Source organism: Erpetoichthys calabaricus, chromosome 8 (genome assembly GCF_900747795.2).
Source record: "Erpetoichthys calabaricus chromosome 8, fErpCal1.3, whole genome shotgun sequence".
Lineage (NCBI taxonomy): Eukaryota > Metazoa > Chordata > Cladistia > Polypteriformes > Polypteridae > Erpetoichthys > Erpetoichthys calabaricus.
In genome coordinates this window covers 31,645,648-31,672,634 of record NC_041401.2, presented here as the reverse complement: position 1 = coordinate 31,672,634, position 26,987 = coordinate 31,645,648, and the positions used below count along the sequence as shown (strand labels likewise).

General features: G+C 40.9%; 1 protein-coding gene across 1 annotated transcript in view; it reads right to left on the bottom strand.

Moving 5' to 3' along the window:
• ly75 (lymphocyte antigen 75) overlaps positions 1-8,002 on the bottom strand; it is a 168,952-nt gene extending 160,950 nt beyond the window's left edge. The window contains exon 1 of the mRNA XM_028806413.2: positions 7,865-8,002. Within this exon, the coding sequence (XP_028662246.2) occupies positions 7,865-7,946 (82 nt within the window). The 5' untranslated portion in view covers positions 7,947-8,002. The remainder of the gene's footprint in view (positions 1-7,864) is intronic.
• Positions 8,003-26,987: the final 18,985 nt, after the last annotated feature.

Genomic DNA, 26,987 nt, shown 5'->3' with positions numbered 1-26,987 from the left:
AGAAATGTCCACTCACACATAAGAACACCACAGTTGCACCAGGTGTAAAGGCAAAAGATGGCACTGCTTGGATGCAGCAACAGGTCGGGCATCATCCTGCCAGTCAATGTGCCACACGCATGTCCTTCAATGAAACAGCAGAGCTTACAGAGCTCACCAAGGTATCATGCAAAGTTCTGTTTGTGATTATCTTTGTATAAAAAAAAAAAAAAAAATTGTGTTACTTATATAAAAGCCAGATCAAATGTTATTTACCTTGATTTATTTACTTACATTCCTACAGCGTAAAGTCGCAAGTAGACTACAGAGCTTCCTGTGTTTGATCGACATGTGCAATGCCACTTCAGTACGCGAGTGACTTTAGCTACAGGTGTAAGCTCCAGTCACAATGTGCAAATGTTGTTACGGTTCTGCCAGAAATGGCTCCATAAGTTTTATGACCATTAGTCCCAGAACGTCTTTCTCCTGTGTGACAACTGGGACATTTCCCAGAATAAGGAGTAGCACTGCACATGTACTTTGTTAGCATGCCCTACTTCTATAATAGTAACAATAACAGCAGCTCACTACTCAAAACGGTAAATCTCGGAGGAGGCCAAAATTGAACTGGCAACCTCTTGATTATGAGTCAACAGTACTTACTGCTGCACCACCCAAGTGGTCTTGTCTTGTACCTTAACCCGATTTTCTTTTTCTTTCTTTTAAACTCCTGAATAAAAGTGCATCTGTACCTTTTGTGAAAGTGTTTATTTAACTCTTTTAGGGCAGATGTCGACTTTTGTCGACAGGAGGGGTTGAAGGCGAATGTCGACAAAAGTCGACATCCAGGGATAGGGGGCGACAATCAGCTGTTAATGGCGACAAATCTCACTGTCACGTCACAGGCATTCCCTCTGTGCTTGGAGGAATGCTAGACTCGTTGACTCGGCAAATAAACATTGCGTGTGCGTGAGTTGCGAAATGTAAACAAAGGCAAGATAGCATCGACATGTCACAAGGCAGCGAAGCAAGTGCAGAAAAGAAAACACTCGGCAGACGATGTTTTGCGCATTATCGCGGAGTCGGACTCTTGATTTTTCAGAATCGGACTTTATTGGCAGTGATCAGGAGATCGAGCAAGAGAGTTAGAAGCAGGCATCAGCTGATCAGACACCAGCCGATGCCGCGCCAGAGGATCTGCTGCCAGTTGAGTGCCTTCGCGCAGCCGATGCATCTACGGCAAGGTTCGCATGGGATAAATACACAGACATTGATCCGTTGAGAGCCGATCTGGCTACCGGAGTTTACAAGACGGCATGGCTTGCTGTTGGACACGACACATCACCAGCTGCTGTACTTCAGGCTGCTCTCTCCTGATGCTGCTTTTCAGCTACTGTCAGACGAGACAAACAGGTAGGCAGAGATTTTTTTTGAATCGCGGGCTGCGTTTGCATCGCATTCTCATTTTTCAAAGTGGAAACCCACAACGAAAGACGAGATGAAGCGCGCTGTGGCATTACAAATAGAGATGGGACAGAACTGGTGATATAACTTCAGGGAGCATTGGTCCAAACGTGTTTTGTCCCCTGGTGGCTTAGGTACGTGCTGCTGCAAAGTTTTATTCACTTCTGTAATAAACAGAAGCAAATCCCATGGGGTGAGCCAGGCTATAATCCATCCATCCATCCATTTTCCAACCCGCTGAATCCGAACACAGGGTCACGGGGGTCTGCTGGAGCCAATCCCAGCCAACACAGGGCACAAGGCAGGAACCAATCCTGGGCAGGGTGCCAACCCACCGCAGGACACACACAAACACACCCACACACCAATCACACACTAGGCTATAATGCCATACATAAAGTTCATAAAGTTTCAGAAGATGAAAAGAGGTGACAATACGGTTTTCATGCAGGCAGAAAACTTGGTGGTAGTGGCATGGCACGATGGCAAATGGGTGACTTGTCTCTCTACAGTACACACTAACAATATATGTTAGAAAGTGCAGCAACAGACAATTGAAAAATAGGCACCAAAGCAACACATATTGTAAGGAGTGCAATGTGGCAATGACTGAAATTGGCTGCTTTGAGCGAGATCAGACTTTGCTGTGTAAAATGTATGAGATATGTATGTGAAATCATAGAGTATGCAGGCTCATACAACATGCAAGACAGTAACATTTGTCAAAAGTAAATATTTTTTGTTGATTTGATATGTTAAACAATTGCTTTGTGTTCTTTTTTAAAAAATGTTAGTTTTTGGAAAAATATTCAGCCCTGGGAGAAATGAAACAAAAAAAAAATTAGCCCTAAAAGAGTTAATATTTGGACTTCGGTCTTCACACATTATACATTTCATGTCAAATTATGTAATTATTACTATAACATGAAAAAAGTTTCTGTTTTAGGTATGTGTTCAACCTTTCTTGCCTCACATTTCCTGTCATCTTACACTTACACAGATTGTTGTAGACACGGAACCCACATGAAATGCACGTGTTCCAAATAACGATATATTATTCACCCTATACAATTCCAGGCACCTCACACTGAGATAAACAGCCTTGAGCTGGGAGAACTTTTTGCCAGAGTTGAGCTGTGTCAGTGCAGAGATGGGATAGCAGGCTGCTTGCTGCTTGTGCTGATCAACTCATTTGCAAAACAAAAGACGCTAATGAAGAGGTGAAAAGGAATTTAAGGTGGCCGAGAATTACGAGTTTTTACGTAGGCTTCAGGGATTCAAGTGTTAAATAAAATGAAGTTCACCTGCCATAGGACAATGGTGAAGTATTAAATGTTAGTCAGAGAAGCAAGTAAGAATTTCACTATGCTCAGCAGATGCATCAATACTATCAACACTATTACTTTCATAAAAAATTCTCTAAGTGCAAAAGTACTCCAAAAAATAATATTGAAAAGCCTACAGTAGATTTCTTTCTTAAGAATGTTCAGCAACAAACTTTATAATGCACATTAATCCACACCTGCTTTGCTAAAAAAGCAGTTGTTTCTTTAAAAAATAGAAATCCACAAACATTTCAAACATGTATACTTTTGCTCAGGAAGCTCAAGGGCATCCCTCTGTCTCTCCCACTCAGTCAGGCAAAAATAGGGAAACTGTGGTTTTGAAGGCATCTGCCTACAGGACCCTTTTGATCATATCATGAAACACACTGTGGTAAAGTAAACAAAGAGCAAAGCGGAAGTCTTTTTGTGCAAGCAATAAAACGACATATCCATCCACCAATGTTCTAACCCATGTATAAATTTCAGAGTTGAGAAGGGCCAGAATGTGAATCAGAAACATTGAGAACAAGGTAAACATCACCCCTGGGCAGAACAGCAATCCAACACAGGGCCCACTCACATAAACACACACATTCACCTTGTGCCAATTTGGAATCAATTGACCAATTACATGTGCTTGTGATATGAGTGAAAACCTGTGCTTGTGATATGAGTGAAAACCTGAAGTAGCTAGAGAAACTCGTGCATTCATGTGGAGAATTTGCATGACACTACAGCTGTGAGCCAGCAGAAGAAACCACTGCACCTTCAAACTGTCCTCTGTGTCAACATTTTTATTTTTAAAGCTGTTATTTAAAAAGATAATATTAAATGTTATTAATAGCTGTTATGCATGTATGAGAAGAGAGGACCCAGGAGGCTCAGGTAAGTCTGTCAACACCATCCCAAGGCAGGAGGGAGCACTGTTGCTAGCAATATCGTCTAATTTTCTGCTGCACAGAGCAGTCTGCAAGGGAAGAGGCTTAGCCCCACCCCTGGAGAGTGATTTAAACCCTGCCCCTTTTGGGCTTAGGAATGAATGAACAGACAATCCAACAAAGATGGCACCTTACATCGAGAAAAGGCAAAGGAGACGGAGTTCCCCGACTTCAGATTACTTAATGACAGTGCAAGCAGCACTTACTTATGTTTGTGACTGTTTATTTTTGACAAGAAAAATCTTTATTAAAAAACTTTTTTGCTGGTTTGGTAAACCAACATTTTATAACCGTGTCTGGAAATTATTCCAAATAGTACATCTACAAATAACAGCACAATGTTCAAATGTTGATACATTTCTAATGTTGTGAAATATACTAAATTGCAGAATTAGTGACAGTAGTGAGTTCAAAACTGTTCTGGGTTGGAGCAATGCAGAATCGATGCTTTGTGAGAGCTACCAATTAACAAATGTAACACAAGACACTAGTGCTGGGTGGTATACCAGTTCATACCAAAAAACATTTTTTAATTTTATGATTTGAATTTTCTTATACCGCAACACTGGTTTAAATAGCCTACACAACATCTGGAACATGGCGCAGCGGGAAACTGTTTAAGGGGGGACCTGTGGAGATACTTTGGTTTTAAAAGGTGGGATGTGGACCATTATGTTCAAATGTGTGAATACTGTTTCTATACTACTGGATAATACTGCAAGCCAAGTTGTACTTGTTTTATTTTTTTTTTCCCCCAGTACTGTGTAATGTACCTGGGTACTGTGTAATAAATAGTGTAACGACATGTTGACTTTATTCTCGACATTTCCACTTTATTCTCGCTGTTTAAGTCGAGATTAAAGTTGACATGTTGACTTTATTCTCGTAATTTGTCATTAAAATAGAACATTGTAAACTAAACGCCATCTTAAAATGAATATTTACTAGATTTTCTCAAATCCCGTCATAAGTTATGTAGCACATTAAATGCTTTGTGTTAAGTGTACCCCGAGCCATATTAATCGCTACGTGCTTCTTATACTGACTTTAACTTGCACTAAGAGGAGGCGCAGGCAGCAATCACCACACAGAATACATTAATTTCATGATATTCCTGCTGCCAGAACATTTCGAATGCTAAGATAAATACTTGAGATTATTTTCATGATGAAATGCTTAAAGCATGTATTAATCATGTGGGGGCATGGTGGCGTGGAGGTTGCACTGCTGCCTTGCAGCAAGGGGGTCTCGTGTGTTCCCTGTCTTCAATTTGCATGTTTTTCTGGTGGGTTTACTCGCCGTGCTTCAGTTTCCTTTCAAAGTCACATAGGATGGCGGGTTTTGTTATGCTATATTGACCCTGCTAGTGTATATATTGCTCATATTCACCCTGCAATGTGCTGGCGCCCCGTTCAGGATTTCCTCCTGTCTCGCACACAATGCTTACTTGGATGGGCGCAACCCTAAATGGATGGCATAATCAAACATGTATAATGAAGATTTTTTTAAAGTTCTGAACACTCCGTGGTCTAAGTTTTTAACTAGTTTTAATTTCACAAAGAAGTTTTATCTTGTGGTGAATGGTTATGTGGAGAAAGAAAAAGGAAGGATAGGAACTAGGGGTTTGGTACGTCAGACAGACAGCACAGTGGTGAATGGTTATGTGGAGAAAGAAAAAGGAAGGATAGGAACTGGGGGTTTGGTACGTCAGACAGACAGCACACATGCAATAAAGAAAGCCCGCTCAGAAGAACATCCATTGAATTCTGTGTTAGTGTTTCCGACCACCAGATCACAAACCTAACATATACACAATATTCAAGTTAAACCTGTGCGATACCCATTCATACATCCAGTTTTTTGGAGCCTCGTCACACCTGCCATAAAGTTCTCTACACCGAGCGTACACCTGGGGACCCCTTACTGCGAGGGAGCAGCACTACCGCCTCACTACCGTGCATGTTTAATACCTGCTTTAATGTATTTCATCATGAAAATGATATCACGTATTTATCTTAGCATTCTAAATTTTCAGAGAGCAGGAATATCATGAAGTGAATGGATTCTGTGCGGTGATCGCTGCCTGCGCCTCCTCTTAGTGCAGAGGAAGTCAGTTTAAGAAGGGCGTAGTGATTAACAACTGGGTCGGGGAACACAACACAAAGCATTTAATGGGCTACATTACTCTATGACGGGGTTTGAGAAAATCTAGTAAATTAAACAATGATTTTAGGATGGAGTTTAGTTTACGACATTCTACTTTAATGATAAACTATGAGAATAAAGTGGAAATGTCGAGAATAAAGTCAATATTGACAAATAAAGTTAACTAACACAAGCAGAGACAGGAGGCAGTAGAGGAAATGCTGGGGGCTGATGGTCAAGGAGGAAGTGCTTGGAGAGCAGATGTTCAGTGGGAGTTTTTTTGTGGTGTACTAACGGTTCCTGGAGTTAAATGGTTTTGAGTGTTTCATTAAAAGAAATAACCTGAAATGCCACTGTGTGATTCATATGACAAGCTACTGCAGAAACCATTCCTGCCTCCACCATCATTCACAATTCTAACAGGAGAATATTTTTCAGCACTTTCTGTATCAAGGCATGCTTGTAACCTCTCTCTCCTTTCATATTTGATTAAAGATTCCTCACTTTCCAGGTTCCTTTGATACAGCACCATTATTGCACTTTCACTTTTAAAATATTTTAATTTTTTGGGTGCTTTCCATTTTCTGCTTTCACAATAGTATTCCCACATATTGCTTGATGTGGCATAAAAACTTTGCTGGCAATTATTCAAATTTAGCAAATGACTACTTAAAACTTGCAATTAAACCAGAAAATCAGTATAGGTGTGTGTGTTATTGGCAGTGTATGTTACACCAAACTTCCTTGGGGAATCCCTGGAGAATATAAGCAGAAGATGAAGACTCTACATATATATGGGATTATTGCACAGACTCGAAGTTGCTGTTGTGGATCAGAGTGTAAACAGCAGTGGAACATCCAGATCATTCTGAATGTGGGGCGAGGGTAGAGTTATCAGTATTTCAGAAGTGAAGAGTTCAATGTACATTACTCGTTAGTTGACTCGGATACTTGCTATGTTCTCTGTTAAGCTGAAAGAAGCACCCTGGAAGACGACAATAAAAAGTTGATTTTTGAGCAGTCACGCTTTTTGTGTCGTTCCCTGCAGTAAACTAAGGACAAAGGGAAGTCAGGTACAGGGTTTTACCAAACAGCACGACGCTCTGGCCTGGGGCTTCACACTACTGGCCAGGCTGAAATGAGAAGCTCCCCTGCGTCATCCCCACCACGGTCCGGAGACAGGCAGAAATGGTAACACAACATCACAATGCCACCCCACATGCACTACAGTATTTAGTTTTCAAAACGCACCTTGTTTAACAGGTTAATTGTATTTCCCTTAAGTTATGTGTTACGTCGTGACAAGTCTTGGTTGAGGATTAAAGGTGGAACAGCCGACACACAAGTTTCTGGCCTTTCACGGCACAATGAACTTTCATTCTTTCATTAGGTGGATGGAAGCTGACGTACTCCACCTCCTTCATTCACGTATATAACGAAATGTGCAGAGAAACCACGCGATATACATAGAAAGACAACCGAGATATGACACAAACGTTATTAAATGCTACTTCAACGGATCCTTTAACGTTCTTTTGCCAAGTCCCCATCGAAGTGCCTGGCATTTCACAAGCTACTAAACTGTGCCAAGCTCCCGTAAAAATAGCCCGGAGGGGATACGATAGTAGTGGGGAACCTGCTGCTCAGATAACTTTCCAGTATTTTCAAGGTGGCACGGCTGATGTCAGCTGTGCTGAGCACTTCTTCTCGTATCGGTGTGATAACAACAGGTCGCTGTTTAAAACCCAATTTTGTACTGGCAGTCCGACACTTAATAATAATACATTGTGTTTATATAGCGCCTTGCTCATGCTCAGTGTCCGCCTATTCGAGCCCCACGACTTGGGTGTTGCGCACTTATCGCTTTCACTTCGCCACACTTGCTGCGTCAGTTCTCGATCCCTACTCAGCGACCCTTAATGTCTTGTTGCTTTTCATGTAGTTAAACGTATAAACTAACATTCGTAAATCGGCGGTTCTGCTCTATACTGCTCCATTACCCGCACGGCTTACCCGTGTGTCCAGAGGCGGTGGCGACTGCCGTAACAAGGAGCAGCGCGGCGACTCCCGGCACAAGGGGTCCTCTCCAGCCCATGTTGTCGACGGACGGCGTACCTCACCAAGACTCTGAGCGCCTTACCGAGGCGGCACCAGAAGACTCAGTGCTCGCCTCCGCGTCACGCAGCGCGTCTCATTGGGCGGACTCGCGCCTCGTCATTCGTCTCTGCCCTGAGGTTAGCGTTTCTGTTTCTCTTTCTCTTTCTGCCGTTAAGGTCTGTCCCACGAGGTATATGTCTCAAAACGATACTGCAGCGAGAACACGGGAATTGCCGATTTTAACAAGAAGTGCGTGCGTCGTCTGGTCCGCTTCAAAGGCCGAGAGTTAGCTAATGGGGCTCTGCTTGGGTAATGAGGGCATGAGCGCGCCTTTCAGGGCGTTAAAGGGGGGCAAGCTGGTGAATAGGTGGACCCCTCGGCGGCTGAGGCGCGCGCGTTTCGGGGAATGAGCGGATGAATTTCTAAGGTGGGGTGTAATATGGAAAACTGGTTTGGATAAAGAGAAAGGTGGGACTTCTGGAGCACTAGTGGGCAGGGTCAGATAGGCGTGCTTTGCGGGGCGTGAGAGGGTGGGGTTAGGGCATAGACAAGGTGTGCATGGGTGGGTTAAATTAGGGGTTTCCAAACGTTGTTAAGCCGAGTCCCCTTTCAAAAGGGCCCATCTGGTCAGGGCCTCCCACTAACATAAAGCCAAGGCTGTGATCTTAGTTAGTAGTAACACACAACGTGGTTTTGTATAATAGTAGACCTATAAATCAATATAAATGCTTAACTACAGCAGACTATTGATACTTAAGTGGTCAAATGTTGTATGATTTTAGGCCCAGGGGTTGTCAACATTTTTTCTTGGCATACCCCCATCCCGGAGTTGAATGTTTTGAAATACCACAATTTGTTTAGTCTGCGCAGTCACCTGTGATGCTCAAATGAAGGCAGGTGCCAAATCTGTCCAAAAGACCCACTGCATGGACTCCTTATGGATGAAGCCTAGAAACCACGAGTAACAACGAAACCCTATGCCACATCAGACAGCCTTTCTAGTGATTATAAGTCATAGCCTTCATTTACATAATCACAGCCAGTCAAGGCAGTTGGCGGCACGCTGACCGTAAAGACAATCGCTGAGTGTGACATACCTAACGATGGATGGATGGGATGGACATACCTAACGACTGAGACCAACCATTCTGAGACTAGCTAAGATAAAATTAAATTGGTTTGGTTTCCTCTTTAGTCGGAAGGGTAGGCTGTATGAGATGCACGAGAGCTCACAAAAAATAAATCTCATACAGAACTCAGTGTAGTGAAAAGGAATAAGGAACATGCATGTTTTGAACTTTGCAGACAGAAGAGATCCACGTCCTTCTGTTGTCTCATGTTTTACATAATAAATCAAAATGGAAAAAAGGGCCAAGACTGTGCCTCAGCTCAGTACAGTTATTAACCCTTTGCACAATGCAGATATAGCAGGCAGCATGGAGGCTTGTTTGGATCTCATATACAGAAGCACTCTTGCTGAGTACTTGTTCCTTGTCTTAGATTTTAATTATTCACAGTTCTGTCTGGAGAGTAATAGAGTATCTAGTTAATTTATTTCCTGCATCATGTCATAATTAGTTGTATAGTCACCTTGGGAGATGTAAGGACTGGTTTGGCCACTTTTGTTAGGCGTGGCTTTGCCACTGGAGCTCTCCTCACTCTCACTGTGAGTTCCATAGATAAAAGCCTCCTTGTTTTGGTAGAATTTGCAGATTTCCCTACTTTTGCTTGCTTTTGGGGTTTTGAAACAGTTTCCCATTTGGGGTTTTGGTGATTTTTTACTTAGCTTTCTATAGCTGACTGTTCTTTCAAATTTATGGTTTAAGATCCTGTTTGTGCCTTGTTCAGTATGTTCTTCTTGTCTTCTTTTTTCTGTTAATACCATTTTAAGTTCCTTTGATATTTGTCGGTTTTCGTTTTAATATAATTATTGCTACTTATGTTTATTTGGTTCCTGTTAATCTTATTATTATGAATGCATGCTCTTTGTTATTGCTTTATTGATCTTTTACTTGTAGTAAATTAAATAATTGATCAATTAATATAATTGAATTACTTAATCTATGATTTTGTTTTCAGCATGAGAGGGTTTTTATTGTTTTGTTCTTCCCTATAGCAGAATACTTACAATACTTTCACATTTAGGAGATCTTCTAAAGAATCAACAAGGGAGAGAAAATGTTTGCTAAGGGTGTCCATTTGTGTATTTATTTAGATAGTAAACTCATCTAACAAGATTTCTTTATTATTCTGAATCACTCTCTCAGAAGAAAAGCTGTCTAAAACACAACTAAGAGTGAGATATAAGAACCAGGTGGGCCATACATTTACAAAATAATTATAATATATATATATTTGTCCTCTAAAAAGACTCAAATATTTGAGTCTTTTTAGAGGAAAAATGTTGTTTTAGTCCCTAGTGATTTAATTTGTTTAATGCTTCAAATGCACATTTCTGCCATCAGATATATAATCCATTTGTGCAGTTCAGGATCACTGGGGACTTGTAGCCTACCCTTACAGCACTCGGAGTAAGAAAGCAAAACATCTTAATACAGTGTATACCCTATATTAATAGTGTGATTTCAGCCTCTTTATATATAAAAGCATAAAAAGTACATTTCCTATCTGCTCATGTGTTTCTAATAAAATATTTCCCCTTTGAAGTTCTAAAACACTTCACTTTCACTTTTATGGTTCCCTTACTACTGCTATTCCTGAATCTTTACATTACTAGCAAAAATGTACTTTTTAAGTTTTCTTGCTCCACTGCTGAGCATATCTTTTAATTACTCTGTTGCTTATTATTACTGGGGTAGAATTGCCCTGATTTATATGAAGTATTCGTACAATTTTATTCCACTGTTCCTGCAAAAAAAACTGCAATTAGAATTTATTCCCCGTCTACTTCCGACATCAATTGAAATTTCAACTTGGTGTGGATGAGTGTGTCTTGTGATGCACTGGCACTCCAACTGAGGCTTGGTCTGTTATGTAGTCAATGCTGCTGTTATGATGCAGTCTGTTCAAAATTACAAAAGACGTGATAAGCCTTAAAAACAATATCCAGACCTGTACATCACCACAAGTTTGCACCAATAAAGTAGCCACCACCTCAGGCAGCCTGACCCTTAAATCAGTATCCAAACGTATGTCCTGCACAGGGCCAAATGTGGGCCTAAAATGCCAAAATTAACTTTAAAGGAAGAGAGGAAAAATAAAAAAGCCTAACTCAAGAAAACAGAATAATGCTCATTTAATTTATAAATGTTTCTTAAAAAAATGAACAAAAAAATCAAGAAAATAAAGGCATAAGCAAAAAAAAAAAAGGAAATAAAATAAGTTTGTCAAAAAAGATAGACCTAACAGTAAACAAATCCAGTTCCGGAAAAAGTACCTTAATATGTAGCAGGAATGTATAACCTGTAGATCCTGAAGACAAAATGAAAGCACAACCTAAGAGCAGGAAGACAACCTTGCGGCTGAAGCAGCCATTGTAAATGCTGCTTCTTCTTAAACCCTGCTGGGGTAGTTTACACACAGAATTAGATGCCCTATTCCTTGAGGCTCAATATGAAGGAAACAGGGCAGAAAATATGGAACACAGCTACATTCATTAATAATACAATACAGAGCTGCAAAAATGAATAAACAACACAATATTCAATAAATAAAAGAGGTATGAAAACAAAAACATAATCATTAACACTATATACTGCATATAGAATAATTTAAAAAGATTAAAATAAGATAAAATGTACAAAAAAAAAATACTTGTGCCAAGGCATGAGACCATGGCTGAACCACAACAACTGCTTGGAAATGGCAGTGGCTCCCTGCAACCCTGAAACAAATAAGCGGTTTACAAAATTAGTAGAAGTTTGTTTGGATGAAATTCGGTTAAATATGTAGATTTTACTCTGCCAAAGCATTGTGCAATTAGTTATATGGTCTGCCCTCTCAGTGATGTCCTGAATAGGACTACCCTTTTACAGCGCCCTCGAGATGCCACATTTATTATCACCGAATCTTAACAATTCAATAAACTTTGTTCTCCAAATTCTTTCTTAATTATTGCAGACATTCAGGCTTCTGCATTTGTTAGTAATCTAATATACTGAGTTAAGAGAATCATTGACTTCATTCATAAATTCATGTGTTTACCAGGACAGGTTGTGCTCTATCAATTCCTCCTGACCTTTGTGACAATAACGACACATAGACTTCATAAAGGTTTGTGAATAATGTATAATGTGCCCTGGCTGCAAAAAGGTATTTCAAAGGTTGAGAGTTGTTCACTTGATTGAGTCCAAAACAGAACTGCAATATTGATTCAAAATGGTGGTTTTAAAGGCCAGTGTAAGAAGTGATGTCATCGGCGCCAGAAGTGGAAGTGACGTAATCAGAGGCAGGAACTGCAAGTGACATCATCAAAGTTGGGACCGGAAGTAGCATCATTAGAGGCGGGGGGCAGGAAGTGACATCATCAACAACGCCGGAAAGCAGAAGTGATGTCATCAAAGGCGCTGGAACCCTGTGGGATTTCTCGAGAATGGTCTGCAAGGGATTGAGAAAGACAGTTAGTGCACCCCACCGCCCCCTGGTCGGACGTGGAATTACCATTATTCAGGCGTATGTGTGACACCTTATATTGGAAACTATGAGTTCTGAAAATGGATGGAGAGTTAGATGGTTGCTTCTTTAGTATTGTTTTGCAATTTCTACATCATTATGTCTCTCTATTATATAAAAAAATCTTGGGACGAGACTGTTTTCCAGCGACGAGATGTGATCTTTTGAAGAGAGACAGAGAGACGCTTTCACATCCCGCGAGACAGGCATGTCATGTCATACTTACAACCTTTGTAAGCAAGTCCCGTGATACACATGCAGAGCAGGTTACAGATAATGGAAGTAGGAAAATTCAAAAGTCTCAAAAAAAATCGGTGAAAAGATCACATTAGCACAAACAAATGGAAAATATTACTCTGTGAAATAACGGAAAAGCGAAAAGAGATCACCAAGTGTTTGAAGAAAAAATGACGGGTTCTCTACAAGCTTTTAAACGCTTGAAGTGCCGCCTGAAATGTCAATCACATGGAACGGAAGCAGCAGCAGCCTAGCAGCAAGCCAGTAGTTGATCAAACAAAGAGGAGGTAATAAAAAACAACTGTTACTTGTTTCCCACTGTTTAAGAGGGGTTTCAGAGGAGTGACCGCATCACCTAAGTGTGCATGCAGCCCCCCTCTTCACAATGGCGCGTAGTACTGGCAGGAGGGAGGGAAGGGGTAAGTGAGTGAAGTGCAGATCATGCAGCAAAACAGCAGCACCAAGCCAACAACTGATCAAGCAAAGAGGAGTTAAAAAAATTAATTTGTATCCCATTGTATCGCCGTTTTAGTGTGGTTTCGGAGGAGTAGACGCGTCTCCTTGGGGTGCGTTCAGCCTACCTATTCTCAATGACTTAAAGCGCAGGTGTGGGGGGGAGGGGTTGGCAAGCGAAGCCCCCTAGTCATTGTAAAATTAAATTTCTTTATTTTGTAGATTTACTTTATAATTATTGTCTGGTAGTTTATTTAAAGTCTTAAAGCTTTCAAGGATACAATTTGAGAGAATTTGGCCTGTGGTATGTTAGACATAGACCAGAAGATAAAAATGCCTAAGGGCTAAGATGGAATTAGACTCAGAAGGCCATTTTTAGTTCAGTCCATTGAGAAGCAGATTGAGGAACTGATTACCAAAAGCCAAAACACAAAGCACAAAGTGAGAAAAGCAAAACAAAATGCTACCACTTGTTCCTTTTAGGTTCCATGATCTTTGTAACATTCTTGTTATCATGGTGCCGGAGAGTGGCAGCTTGTTTGTTTGACAAGAAAGTAAGAGCTTTCTTTTACTCTGTACTCTGTCTGGTATTTTTTGCTAGAGGAGGCATTGGTGAGGCCATCCGGGGAGCTTATCCTGTGATCTGCGTGTGCAGTGCAGTGACAGGACACTGTGCTGTAAACTCTGGCACTGTAAAACAGAAGTCCTGACTCTTTGTAGTAATAAAAGATCCCTAGCCATCTTTTGAAAAGAGTAAGTTGTTTCCGGGTGTCCGGCCCTCTTCTGCCTAATCATCCCCTGACCCTTACTGGCTAACTATGTCTCACCCCTTCACCACCTAATAGCGAATGTGTGACAAACATACTGGGACAGGAATGGCTGTAGTCACACTGCTGTCTTCTGGTGGTGCTTGAAGTGGTTCCCCACTGTCTATATAAAGTGCTTTGATAAGGTTAGTAAAGAGGGAGCACATACTGATTGCCACACCTAGCACACACTGAAGCACCTGGACTGGAACCGCAGTGGGTGACACCTCAGCACCACACTGGAACAGTGTGAGTTTTTTTTACAGTGGCTGAAGTGCCACCAACCTCCAAGTTTCCCCGGTAAGTTGGTTCGTAAGGTGTCATATAAATGTCATTAATTAATTGTTATTATTATTACTTGTAACAAGACTACTACTGTTACTACTAAAGCAAACAATTTGATCCAAAGAAAGGATGCTAAGACATGCACAGTGTCATCTTATACAGGTGGGCAGTGATGACATGGCTTGTGAATCTTATGACTGACAGTGGGCATAATGGCAGTAAACAATATGGGTTTGGCCAATTAAAAATGAAAAGAAAATGAAGTTGTCCATAAGGAACAAAAACCTAGAGATGAAGATATCTAAATTTGAAATTATGATTAAAATGAACAAAAATCAATAAGGCAAGTAAATAAGAGTGTAGACAGCAGATGATGACACTAGGGCAGTCATCAAGAAGCCTGTACATACAGTACTTCTTCCCAAACACTTTAGCACCTTTGCGACATGCTGTTGTATTCTTTTTCTTATCATTTTTAACTTTACATGTCTGCAGCTCCCACAACTTTGCTGGCCAAAGGCCAACTCTGCATGAACCACTTTTACCCCACTCTTGTATCTTTTTGACTCCACTTGGCCTCCATTTTGCCTTTTAATTAGCTCTTATCACTCTGAGTTAAACAAACAACAATTCTCGCTGCCTTCCTGTGTGCACTGCACTACACTTAGTCACATTGCATATACAACTTTTACTAATGTGGTAATTAAAAAAAGCAAACAGTATCTTTTTAATTAAAGGAAACCCTAAAAAAGAGGCCTTTTAGAGAGGACCAAATCCATATTTTAGAGGTTATTATTGTTGCACATTTGGCTGACTCATTTATTCAGAAGTATTTTGTCATGAATATCTGATTCATTATTCATCATACTGCACAAAGGCTGAATAAAAATAAAAAGCTATTTCCTGTAAAAATTCAAAACACCAAAGCACATCAGGCATAGGACTATATGAATTACAACAGAAACTGGATCATTACCACTGCTTACTTTGGAACTGCTTAGTGGGTATAGAAACAGGAGTAAGAGATGCTAACTGTATGGCAGCCAGGGTTTCTTCAATGGGGTTCAAGGTCTTGTTTCATGTCTTTGTTCATTTTTGTGCCATTTATTTTTTGTTCAATTTGCTCTTGTTGATTTTGTGCATTTTTATGTGTTTTTGATCTCGTCTTTAAGCTGCCTATGTTATGTCCCAATCATTGTCAGGAGCTGTCCCAGTCCTGTAAATTGGAAAGGTCTTACATAGTTACAGGCAGTTCATTTCGAACGTGCCAGGGAGTTGGTGAGTGCATTTGTGCTTATTATTAGTGATAAATTGCATTCCTAGGTTTTTCAACTTTCTGCTGTGTTTTTTTTTCTTTGTTTTGACAGTCCTTTGATTTTCTGTATTGGGACTTGTTTGCCTTGGATTGCTGGGTGTCTCATGCAATTTCATCTTATCTTTCTGCTCCATGGAGCGTCATATTGATTGGAATACTTATTGTAAAAATAAATCTATTTTATTTATTTATTTTTTTATTAATTTTATTGTAATCATTCCATACATATAGATCAATTTTTACAAGAAATAGGATTGAAAGCAAATCAAACCCCACCCCTATAAAAAAAAAAATATATATATAATATAAATCTGTTTTATAAAGGCTCTGGGGTTGCCCTTAGTACTAGCTGGGCTTTGACCATTATATTGCCCTCTTGTGGGCAGTTCTGGAAGTGCTTTTGGAGCTTACAGGGATTTATGTGCTTTGGAACTCCAAACTCCCAATACTCTAAAGGGGGATCCCCCCCCAATATTTGGATGCACTGATTACTCTGGGGTGGACAAAAGTGCTCTTCGATAGTATTCAACACTCCAAAGGGGGGATACCCCCATCTCCCTCTTTCCTAGTGACACCCCTGTATTTGTTGAATCTTTTAGTGATGCTTTTAAACAAGGGGCTAAGCTGCCACACTCCCACTGATACTACAAACTACTACTACTACTATTCACTCAAACTTACAAGATTAAGATACATCCAGGGCGCTACACAATGGCTGACCCTGCGCTCTGACCTCCAAATTTCATGTGAAAAGACAATTTCCCCTCAGGGATAAATAAAGTATATCAAATCAAAATCAAAATTAAACAACATTTTAATAAATTATAACAAGAGCACAGGTGGATTAAGAGACTTGTTCAGGGTCAAACAGGAATTAAGAGACAGGAATGTACCCCAAAACATAGTGACTTAGACGCTACACACACTGCCTACATCTGAGCAAAGGAAAAGATTGACATCAAGCATCAGTACTCATTGAAAGCAAAGAACCATGGCTCAGGAATAGGTGTGTGTCTTATGGTGTAAAGAGAACACTTAGGGAGCAGGTGTGCCTGTCAGAAACTGAAGAAGTGGAGAGTGAAAGGCATGGCCAGATTGTGGGCTGCAAATTAAGGACAGGTGCAGCTTTGAGACATTCTATTTATATCAGTATAAGTGAAACATCTCAGAATTGTACACATTTTCTTCAACTTAGACATTAAAAAATGTGCCAAAGATTAAGACTGTACTTGTGAGAGACATTATCAGGCTCCTGCTTCCTTGGGCCATGCGTTTTGGGATTGTCCAGTGCTGAACCATTTTAAATTAAAATCATTCCCTATCTACCTGAGATTAATAAATTCTGAGCCTATAACAGCTTTCTTAGGAATTACACCTCAAATAAGGCTACATTGCTGGCCTGCTCTCTCATTGTGCTCAGAGGGAACATTCCTGACCTGTCCACCACATTGCGATAGAAACATAATGAATTATTTTATTTAAAATTAGAAAGAACAGCTCAAACACTGCTCTGAATCTGGCAGGCCCCTTTCAGTTTTATATTTAAATAATCAAGAATGTTCTACTGCTACTAACTCTTCATGCCACTATTTGTGAACAATTGCATCACATTAAAATCTTTCTATTCCCACTTTCTGTCTTGCTATGTAACTGTTTGGCAGAGTTTTATTATTATAGCACAATATGAATCTGTAATATATGCCTTGTACGGATATTGAAAAGTCAATAATGGTACTTAGTGGAAAACATAAGGGCATAAATCTTCCAGTAGTCATATATAATTCATCGTTTAAATCCTATGTCTGACAATTAAGCAAGATTAAGTGAATGGTCTCCATATTTTTGCTTTATTATGTATGTTTACTTGATACGGACACACTTGGAAGTTCTCACATTTCTTGTTAAGCAACAGTGGACTTTTTTTGGCTTTTTTTGTCACTGATCAAGAGAAAAAGACTCTTAATGTCAGAGTGGTCTAAATTAGTTAAAACTATAAAACACATAATACTTGATTTAACTCTACACCCCCATATCATCACTGGTGCAGCCAATTGGTTTTAGAACTCAGATCATTAGTTCAATGGACAACATCTATCTGTAGTTGGGGAGTTCTGCTCCTTATCTGGAAGGCCCAACTTGTGCTGAGTCAATATGGCGGCCTGTCCTACACAATGAAGACAAAAGAACACTCAAAGCAACTCAATGAAAAGAGGACTGAAAAGCACAAGTCAGGATGGAGGCAAGAAAATATCCACATAAAATATTTGTGCATGAATACAGCATTTAAACTGTACAAAGCACAATTTAGATGCATACACCTAAATACAGACACATTTCCCTATGGGATTAATAAAGTTTATCTAATCTAATCTAACACAGCAAGCACCATGGAAAGTGCCTCCTCTATGTCCACTATGTTGGAATATGTTTTTTCTTTCCATGAAGTTTGACCAATTAGAGAATGAGACCTCATGACAGCAGGATCCAATCAGGAAAGGGACATCAAATTAAGATTAGTTTCATAGCTGATCCTCCCTGATCCTCAATGTCAATAAAACGTTAAAACTTCCAGGGAGGTGAGTACTTTGTATAGGCATTGAAAGTATTACATTCTAGTGCTTATCACGAAAGGCACCATACCAAATGGTGAGCACTTGACTACTCATTTAATTCACTGAGAGTAATCAATCATGCTTACTATGATATTCAAGGAACATTTTGTTTAGATCAGATCCCAGATTGCTCTTCCAGTCCAATACCATGTTACCAAGTTGATTACTTTTTGGTCAACAGACTGGGTGTATGTAGGAGTGAAGGTGCAACTCAGCCAGCTGTTGATATGTCAGTCTTTGGTAAAGCTTAAGAAATGCGAAATATTGCAGTTAATCCCGGAATCAACAATATAACAAAAGCTGACAAGAGTTCAATTTAGAAGAAGCCAGACATTCTCAGATGAGAGTAGGGTGGTGAAAAGTGTAAGCAATCCAAAGGATAGAAGATAACAGTATGTCGTCTAGTGGCTTTAAGTACTTAAGATGTTTAATGGAGGCTTCCCCTGTTGTGAGCACTGGCATTCTGAGATACATTCGGGCGGTTAGTAGGAAAGACAAGCAGGGCAGGGACATGTATTCAGAGACAATGAGGAATGGAGCATCACAGGTGTTCAGGCTCTAGTAATATCCATCCATTATCCAACCTGCTATATCCTAACTACAGGGTCACGGGGGTCTGCTGGAGCCAATCCCAGCCAACACAGGGCACAAGGCAGGAAACAAACCCCGGGCAGGGCACCAGCCCACCGCAGGGCACACACACACACACACCCATACACCAAGCACACACTAGGGTTAATTTAGGATTGCCAATCCACCTAACCTGCATGTCTTTGGACTGTGGGAGGAAACTGGAGCAACCGGAGGAAACCTCTAGTAATATTATTGTTAATTTATTTATTTTGCAGAAACCTTTATCCAGTGGGACATACACATCAAGTTATAATGCATACAGGAATGAAGGTGCAAGCAAGTATCAAAGCAACAGAGAACAAGATAAGAAAGCAAGCACAAGGGAGTAGAACTATTACACAATTATACCGGCAGCTAGTCTAAGACAAACATTACTAACCTAAACTCTTTGTCAGAACAACAGCAGGTATCCTGCAGAACAAAAGCTAAGCAGATCCAAAATATTTAATGAAAAGGTGCAATTTCAAAAGACTCTTCAATAAGCCTATTTGAATTTGTCGGGGTGATTTGCTGGGTATGTCTCATTAGGTGACTGGCCATCATGGGAGCGCACCGCTGACTGACTCCGATTTGCTAAGATTCTGTAAATGAAGGCTACAACTGAAAAGCACTGGAAAAGTCAGCTAATGTGACAAGGTCTTCATTTATGCCAGTACTGTGAAATACACAATTATCTACTCTATATAGAATGCTTTTATTTAGGATATGTAAAACTGCATTAGGGGTGGCATACTGGTAGCACTGCTGCCTCGCAGTTAGGAGACCTGGGTTTGCATCCCGAGTCCTCCCTGCATGGAGTTTGCATGTTCTCCCCGTGTCTGCGTGGGTTTCCTCCGGGTGCTCTGGTTTCCTCCCACAGTCCAAAGACATGCAGGTTAGGTGCATTGGCAATCCTAAATTGTCCTTAGTGTGTGCTTGGTGTGTGTGTGCCCTGCAGTGAGCTGGTGCCCTGCCCAGGATTTGTTCCTACCTTGCGCCCTGTGTTAGCTGGGATTGGCTCCAGCACACCCCCGTGACCCTGTGTTAGGATATAGTGGGTTGGGATGGAAAACTGCATTATACATGTTCATAAAATCTGTCAACGAAAGCCATGCCACCTCATATGTCTGATTGGCACTTTTTGTGACACACATGCTCTTCTGTGTAGGAGAGCAGAAGCTAACAATTCAGTTGTGTAGTGGTGCTGATGCTTGCTTCAACAACAGCTAAACTTTAAATGCTAAATTCTTTAATATGAACATTTATGTATTGTTCCGTTCGAAGCCTGCAGGACGTTACAAGGAAAATCAAGAGTCACGTGGAATATATTGATTATTGTTAATCTGGAAAATGATAAGGTCAGTATTTAGTATAACTGAGGTTTTTCACAAGAGGCACACAGTAAGGTTTAGTGACAAAGGGGTCTGAACCAGCGTACTTCAAGGCCCTGTCCTCAAGGCCTCTCTGTTTCCTATGTAATGCACTCTTTCCAAAATCTGTTTCAGAAGAAATTCACATGCTACTCTAAAAGTGAATGCAGGGTATAAAATGTAGAACTGCACAACATGCAGAATTGTGTAATTTGATTAAGCACAGGAATTGGCCTCAGATTATGAAATTATCCTATCATCCGCCAGCTTTCTTTAGGCCATTTTTCTAGGTCACCATTGCAACCCCGAGTCTGAGATAGGCACACTGCCTGAAAAGTCAGGAGTCAAGCTGGCACCAGTCAGACTGGTGCGGCCCGAGCGGTAAGTTGAGAACACTTCACTTGACATAATTAACTGTTTATGGCAGGAAAAAATTAGGCAGTAGTTTGTTGTTTTTTTCCACTAATACATTTGTAATCCCTCTGTAGCAATTTTGCTAAGTGCTTTTTGTTAAATTTAAAAGCCAAATGATTGTTTTAATAGTATGCAACATGAATGCATAGCTCTAAAATGATGCTTATTTTGTGTTTACGTTTAAATTAGATTTCTGTCCTTATTTTTGCTTTCTCTGTATTCAGGTTGTTTCAGGCTACACTTTTGACTTTTTAATAAGTAAACTGTTCCATTATTCTGTTCATGGTAAAAGTTCTAACATTAGTGGCATGGTGGTGGGCACCAGTCCCACACTGGTCACCATCTGACCTTTGCATTTTCTTCCATTGCCTTGATTTTTTTTTTCCCCACATACAAAAAATGGGCAAATTTGGTCAGTTTGTGACTTTGCATTGGGCTGGCAATGTGATGTAGTGGCCAAGGGACAGGAGCACAAAACTGAAGACTGCTGGTGCTGTTACATCCTGTGAGTCACCATGTGACCCTGAACAGGCCACTTAACCCACGTGTGGCCAACTGTAGTTGTAGCTGTCGTCATTTTGAATCCAAACTGTGATGAAAACATCTTTCAGATATATAATAATAATAAAGTAGTTCAGTGTACAGTAATTATAAAGAGTATTCATCTCTTTGGAAGTTTTCACATATTATTACACCACAATGGATTTAATTTGGTTTGTTAGACACTGATCATCAGAATAAAAACTCAATAATATCAAAGTGGAAACAGATTTCTGCAAAACAGTCTAAGTTAATTTTAAATATAAAACACAAAATAATTGATCATATAAGTCTTCACGTCAGTATTTAGTAGCTGCACCTTTGGCAGCCATGACAGCCTTGAGTCTGTGTGCTCAGGTCTCTCTTTGCACATCTCCACACTGCCATTTTCCCTTCCTTCTTTGTAAAGCGGCTCGGACTCTGTCAGGCTGCATGTTGATCTGGAGTGAAGACTCTTTGTCAAGTCCAGCCACAAACTGGATTGAGATCAGGACTCCGACTCTGCCACTTCAGGACATTAATGTTGTTGTTGTTTCTGGGCCACTACTGTGACCCCTTGGCTTTATTGTCTTTCTGGAAAACAATTCTTCTCCCAAGGTGCAGGCTTCTTGCTTACTGCCTTAAGTTTTCCCCCAGCATTTCCATATATTTTTCTGCATTCATCTTATCCTGACAAGCTTTCCAGGGCCTGCTGCAGAAAAGCATCCCCACAGCCTGCCACTACATTGCTTCACAAGAGGGTCAAACAAGGCATTTAATCCAAAAACCAAAGAGCCTCATTTTTTTTTCTCATCAGACCAGAACCAGATCAGAACTTTCTTCCAACCGTCTCCTATACGCCTTCTGCTGAGAGGCTCTTTTTATTACTTCTCTGTGCCACTCTCCTGTAAAGCTGAGAGTGGTGAAGCACCCGGGCAACAGTTGTCCATCTAACCTTAGTCACTGTAGCTTGTAACTCCTTGAGAGTTCCCATAGTCTCTTGCTGGTCTCCCTCACTTGTCTTCTTCTTGCACTTACTCTTTCCATTTCTTCACAACCTACTTAATTTGGACCCCAAGGGACATTCAGTGACTTGGATATTTTGTTGTTTCCATTGCCTAACTCTTTCCACAGAGTTGCTTGGATTGTTCTTGTGTCTTCACTGTGCAGATTGGGCCAACATGCTGACACACCACAAGGTGGACCTTCAGAACACAGGGACATTTAGGCCCCATCCACCCGACTACATTTTTGTTTGAAGAACCACATATACAGTGTACTGTCCACACTACTCCAGTGTTTCAAACCCCTGAAAATGCCGATTTTTGAAAATGCTTTCAGGAGCTGCATACTTCTCAAAATGGAGCCTCACCGTCCTGGTCTGGATGGGTGAAAATGGAGATTTCTATCTATCTATCTATCTATCTATCTATCTATCTATCTATTTCCAAAAAAGCAGACTCTTACTGCACTCTGCTTTATTTCCGCTTATTACGTAGCCCTTTCCACTATGCATTACGATGTCTCATTCTCTGATTGGTCACCCATTAAGAAAGAAAAACAAATTCCAATATAGCGGACACAGAGGAGTTACTTCCCATGGTGCTTGCTGTGCTGTTTACCTGTATGTACCTAAACAGTTTCAATGCTGCATGCATGCACAAAAGGCAAATCATTTTCTGGTTGCTACACTTTTGCGATAAACCTCATGATAGGCGGCATTACAGTCCCTTCAAGGACTTTTCTGCCGACGTGCACGTGCCCAGTGTTGGCAAACTTCTATATCATATGTGTTTTTTTTTTTTGCCGTTCCATTTTAGTGTGGATGGAAATACTTTCGTAAATGTTGTGAAAACACTACTGTGGATGGAGATTGTTTTAATTTAATGAAAGCTTAGAAGTTTGGACGTAGCCCTAGACTACAATCAACTGAAACCCCAGAGAGGTGATCTCGATTGAACTTATTCTATGACTTCTAAAGCCAATTGGCTGTACCTGTGATGATTTAGGGTGTCATATTAAAGGGGTGAATACTTATGTGATCTTTTATATTGTGTTTCATATTTCTAATTAATTTAGACAGCTGAGCAGAAGTCTGTTTTCACTTTGACATTAAAGAGTCTTCTTCTGTTGATCAGGTTAAAAAAATGTCAAATTAAGCCCACTGTGATTCAAAGTTTTATAGCAGGGTTCTCCAGCTCCAGTGGCTGCAGGTTTTCATACTAACCCTTTTAATTACTGACCTTTTTTTGCAGCTAATTAACTTCTTTTGAATTATTTTTAATTGACTTTTGTTTTTTAAGATTTGTTTCCCTGTATTTCTTCATCGTTCCTCTGAATTGCTTCATGTCTTTCCTTTAATGGCACCCAAACAGAAACGAAATGTGAAGTGAAGGAGCCAACAGAAGACCAACTTAGTCAGGGCCTTAAACTCCAATCAATTTCACTCCAACCAGTTGCTTAATTAGGTGCTGAGTCTTGTTAATTAAACCCGTTCTTTAATTCTATGGCTTGTTGCTGCTCTCATTGTACAGTAGCATACACATCTGAAATTGTTGATTTTCTCTTTTCTAAGAGCACTGTTAAAATGTTTTGGGGACCTGAGCAGATCAACATTCCCAAGACCAGATATTATATGATTGACAGAGTTTGCTGCTCATGTTTTGCCTCATTTTGTATCTCATGATTGTTTGGCTGTTAATTAAGGAAAAAGAAACAATTAAGGGGTCTGAATCTTCAAGAGCAAGTCAAATAAAATTAGTTTAAAAGAAGTCAATTAGTAGCAAAAACAGGTCACTATTTAAGAAAAGGGTTAGAATGAAAACCTGCAGCTACTTGGGCCCTCCAGGACCGGAGTTGGAGACCCTTGTTGTATAGCCATAACATGTGAAAACCTCCATGGGCAATTATTCTTTCTAGGCCCTGTATGTGTGTTATCTTATGAACATGGCTTCCTCTTGGGATGTGGTTCATACCTTGCAAACCTATGATAAAAAACAACACAAAAATGGATGGATAGAGTACAGCAAGTTCAAAACGATTTTAATCTTTCATTAAAAATGTATGTAATGCTGTGGGCTGACAAAATGTAACATTATGTAGTACACGTCACCATTTATCTTTCTTATTGGTCACTGCCTGTAAAAATGGAAAAATCTATTTATTACTGAAACTTATTGGCAACAACTTGAGGAGTTCTTGGTGAATCATCACCTCAGATGTTCTGCTGTAAACATGTAGAAGTATCTGCTCCATGTTCTCCTGACCATTGACAGGCTGTAGACGTTTAGTAACTGAAAGATCTTTTACTGGATCAAATGAGAATCCTACACAAATGTCAATCCATCCGTCCATCCATCCATCCTCTTCCGTTTATCCGAGGTTGGGTCGCGGGGGCAGCAGCTTGAGCAGAGATGCCCAGACTTCCCTCTCCCCAGCCACTTCTTCTAGCTCTTCCGGGAGAATCCCAAGGCGTTCCCAGGCCAGTCGAGAGACATAGTCCCTCCAGCGTGTCCTGGGTCTTCCCCGGGGCCTCCTCCCGCTTAGACGTGCCCGGAACACCTCACCAGGGAGGCGTCCAGGAGGCATCCTGATCAGATGCCCGAGCCATCTCATCTGACTCCTCTCGATGCGGAGGAGCAGCGGCTCTACTCTGAGCCCCTCCCAGATGACTGAGCTTCTCACCCTATGTTTAAGGGAAAGCCCAGACACCCTGCGGAGGAAACTCATTTCAGCCGCTTGTATTCGCGATCTCGTTCTTTCGGTCACGACCCATAGCTCATGACCATAGGTGAGGGTAGGAACATAGATCGACTGGTAAATTGAGAGCTTTGCCTTACGGCTCAGCTCCTTTTTCACCACGACAGACCGATGCAGAGCCCGCATCACTGCGGACGCCGCACCGATCCGCCTTTCGATCTCACGCTCCATTCTTCCCTAACTCGTGAACAAGACCCCGAGATACTTGAACTCCTCCACTTGGGGGCAGGATCTCGCTACCTAAGCCTGAGAGGGCACTCCACCCTTTTCCGGCTGAGGACCATGGTCTCGGATTTGGAGGTGCTGATTCCCATCCCAGCCGCTTCACACTCGGCTGCGAACCGATCCAGAGAGAGCTGAAGATCACGGCCTGATGAACCAAACAGGACAACATCATCTGCAAAAAGCAGTGACCCAATCCTGAGTCCACCAAACCGGACCCCCTCAACGCCCTGGCTGCGCCTAGAAATTCTGTCCATAAAAGTTATGAACAGAATCGGTGACAAAGGGCAGCCCTGGCAGAGTCCAACTCTCACTGGAAAAGGGTTCGACTTACTGACGGCAATGCGGACCAAGCTCTGACACCGATCGTACAGGGACAGAACAGCCCTTATCAGGGGGTCCTGTACCCCATACTCCCGGAGTACCCCCCACAGGATTCCCCGAGGGACACGGTCGAATGCATTAATAACAAATGTTAATGGTATACTATGTAATTACACATTTTTCTTTCCTTGTTTTTCAGTCCTACACCATAAAGTGGTCAATGGAATGCAAAAAACATAAATCTCTGAACCAAAATTAAAATTATATTCTCAAACCTTTTTAATCCAATTCAGGGTTGCAGTGGCTCAAAGCCTATCCTGGCAACATCAGATTAAACCCTGAATAGAACTCAAATCCACTGCAGGCCTGTTAGGTTTCAGCCAGGGGTCCTGCCCAGGCTTATGTTCATATTCCTTTTTTTTGTTCGTTTTACCCCTTTAGCATTATCATTATTACTAGGCACATTAGGAAATACAATAAATTTGAAGTATTTCATATTTCTTGACTTACTGTATGTGTACCCTAAGTGTTCCTCCTAAACCTTTCCTCGGTATCCTCTTTTGTCTCAACCTCTCTTTCCCCGCTGCTTCCTCTCAAGTAAGTTCTGTAATGCCTGCTTCTCAAACTCTGTCATTTCAAGGTGTGTTGCTTGCCTCCTTTCCACTTTTTGACTACCGCCAATGGTAAATGGGCCTCCTTTACTCACTGTGAAAACATTGTTCCTATTCTTGCAACTGCTTCTTATCTTTGAAGATGACTTGGGTTGCACCTTGTTAGTATTTAGTAACCCAATGTCAGTCAGTGCATTAACTCCTTGTTGTGATGTAAGATTTTGCATATAACTTGATACATATTTTGTATGTCTTTATTTGTAATTTAGGCAAAGCAATGTAATTTAGTGCTTACCCCCCCCATAGGAATGGGTCTCTTTGAATTTTACGACAGAGTGTGTGTGTGTGGGGTGGGGTGTGTGTGTGTACCTTAAACCAGTTTGGCGAGTGTTTCTCTGCTAAAGTCTTTCAACCCCCGCAAGAAAGCCATAAAGACATATGGTCTTGGAGGTGGCAGGTTTTAAGATGTTGTATTCCCCCATTGGTCTGAAGTATGGCAGTTTGGAATTGGCTTCTATCAGAAGCTTTTAAGTACCATGAATTCCTATTGGCTGTAGGGGTTGGACAGAGAATCTATAAATCTGCTTGTTCAACCACATTCTCTCTCTCTTACTAACCTCTGATCATGAAGAAGCATATCTCTTACTAACATCTGATGAAGACCATCACACCATGAACTGAAAGGACAACACAATGGAGACCACAGCTTGGTAGCCATTTTGGAACAGGCATACGGCCTGTTCTGAAGAAAGCTGAGCAACAATGATGCCTTAACTAGAAACATTTTAAATAACTAACAAGTCTGTGTGCCACCTGAAATACACATCACCATATAATCAGGTTGTATGGTTGCCAATATTCAAATGTA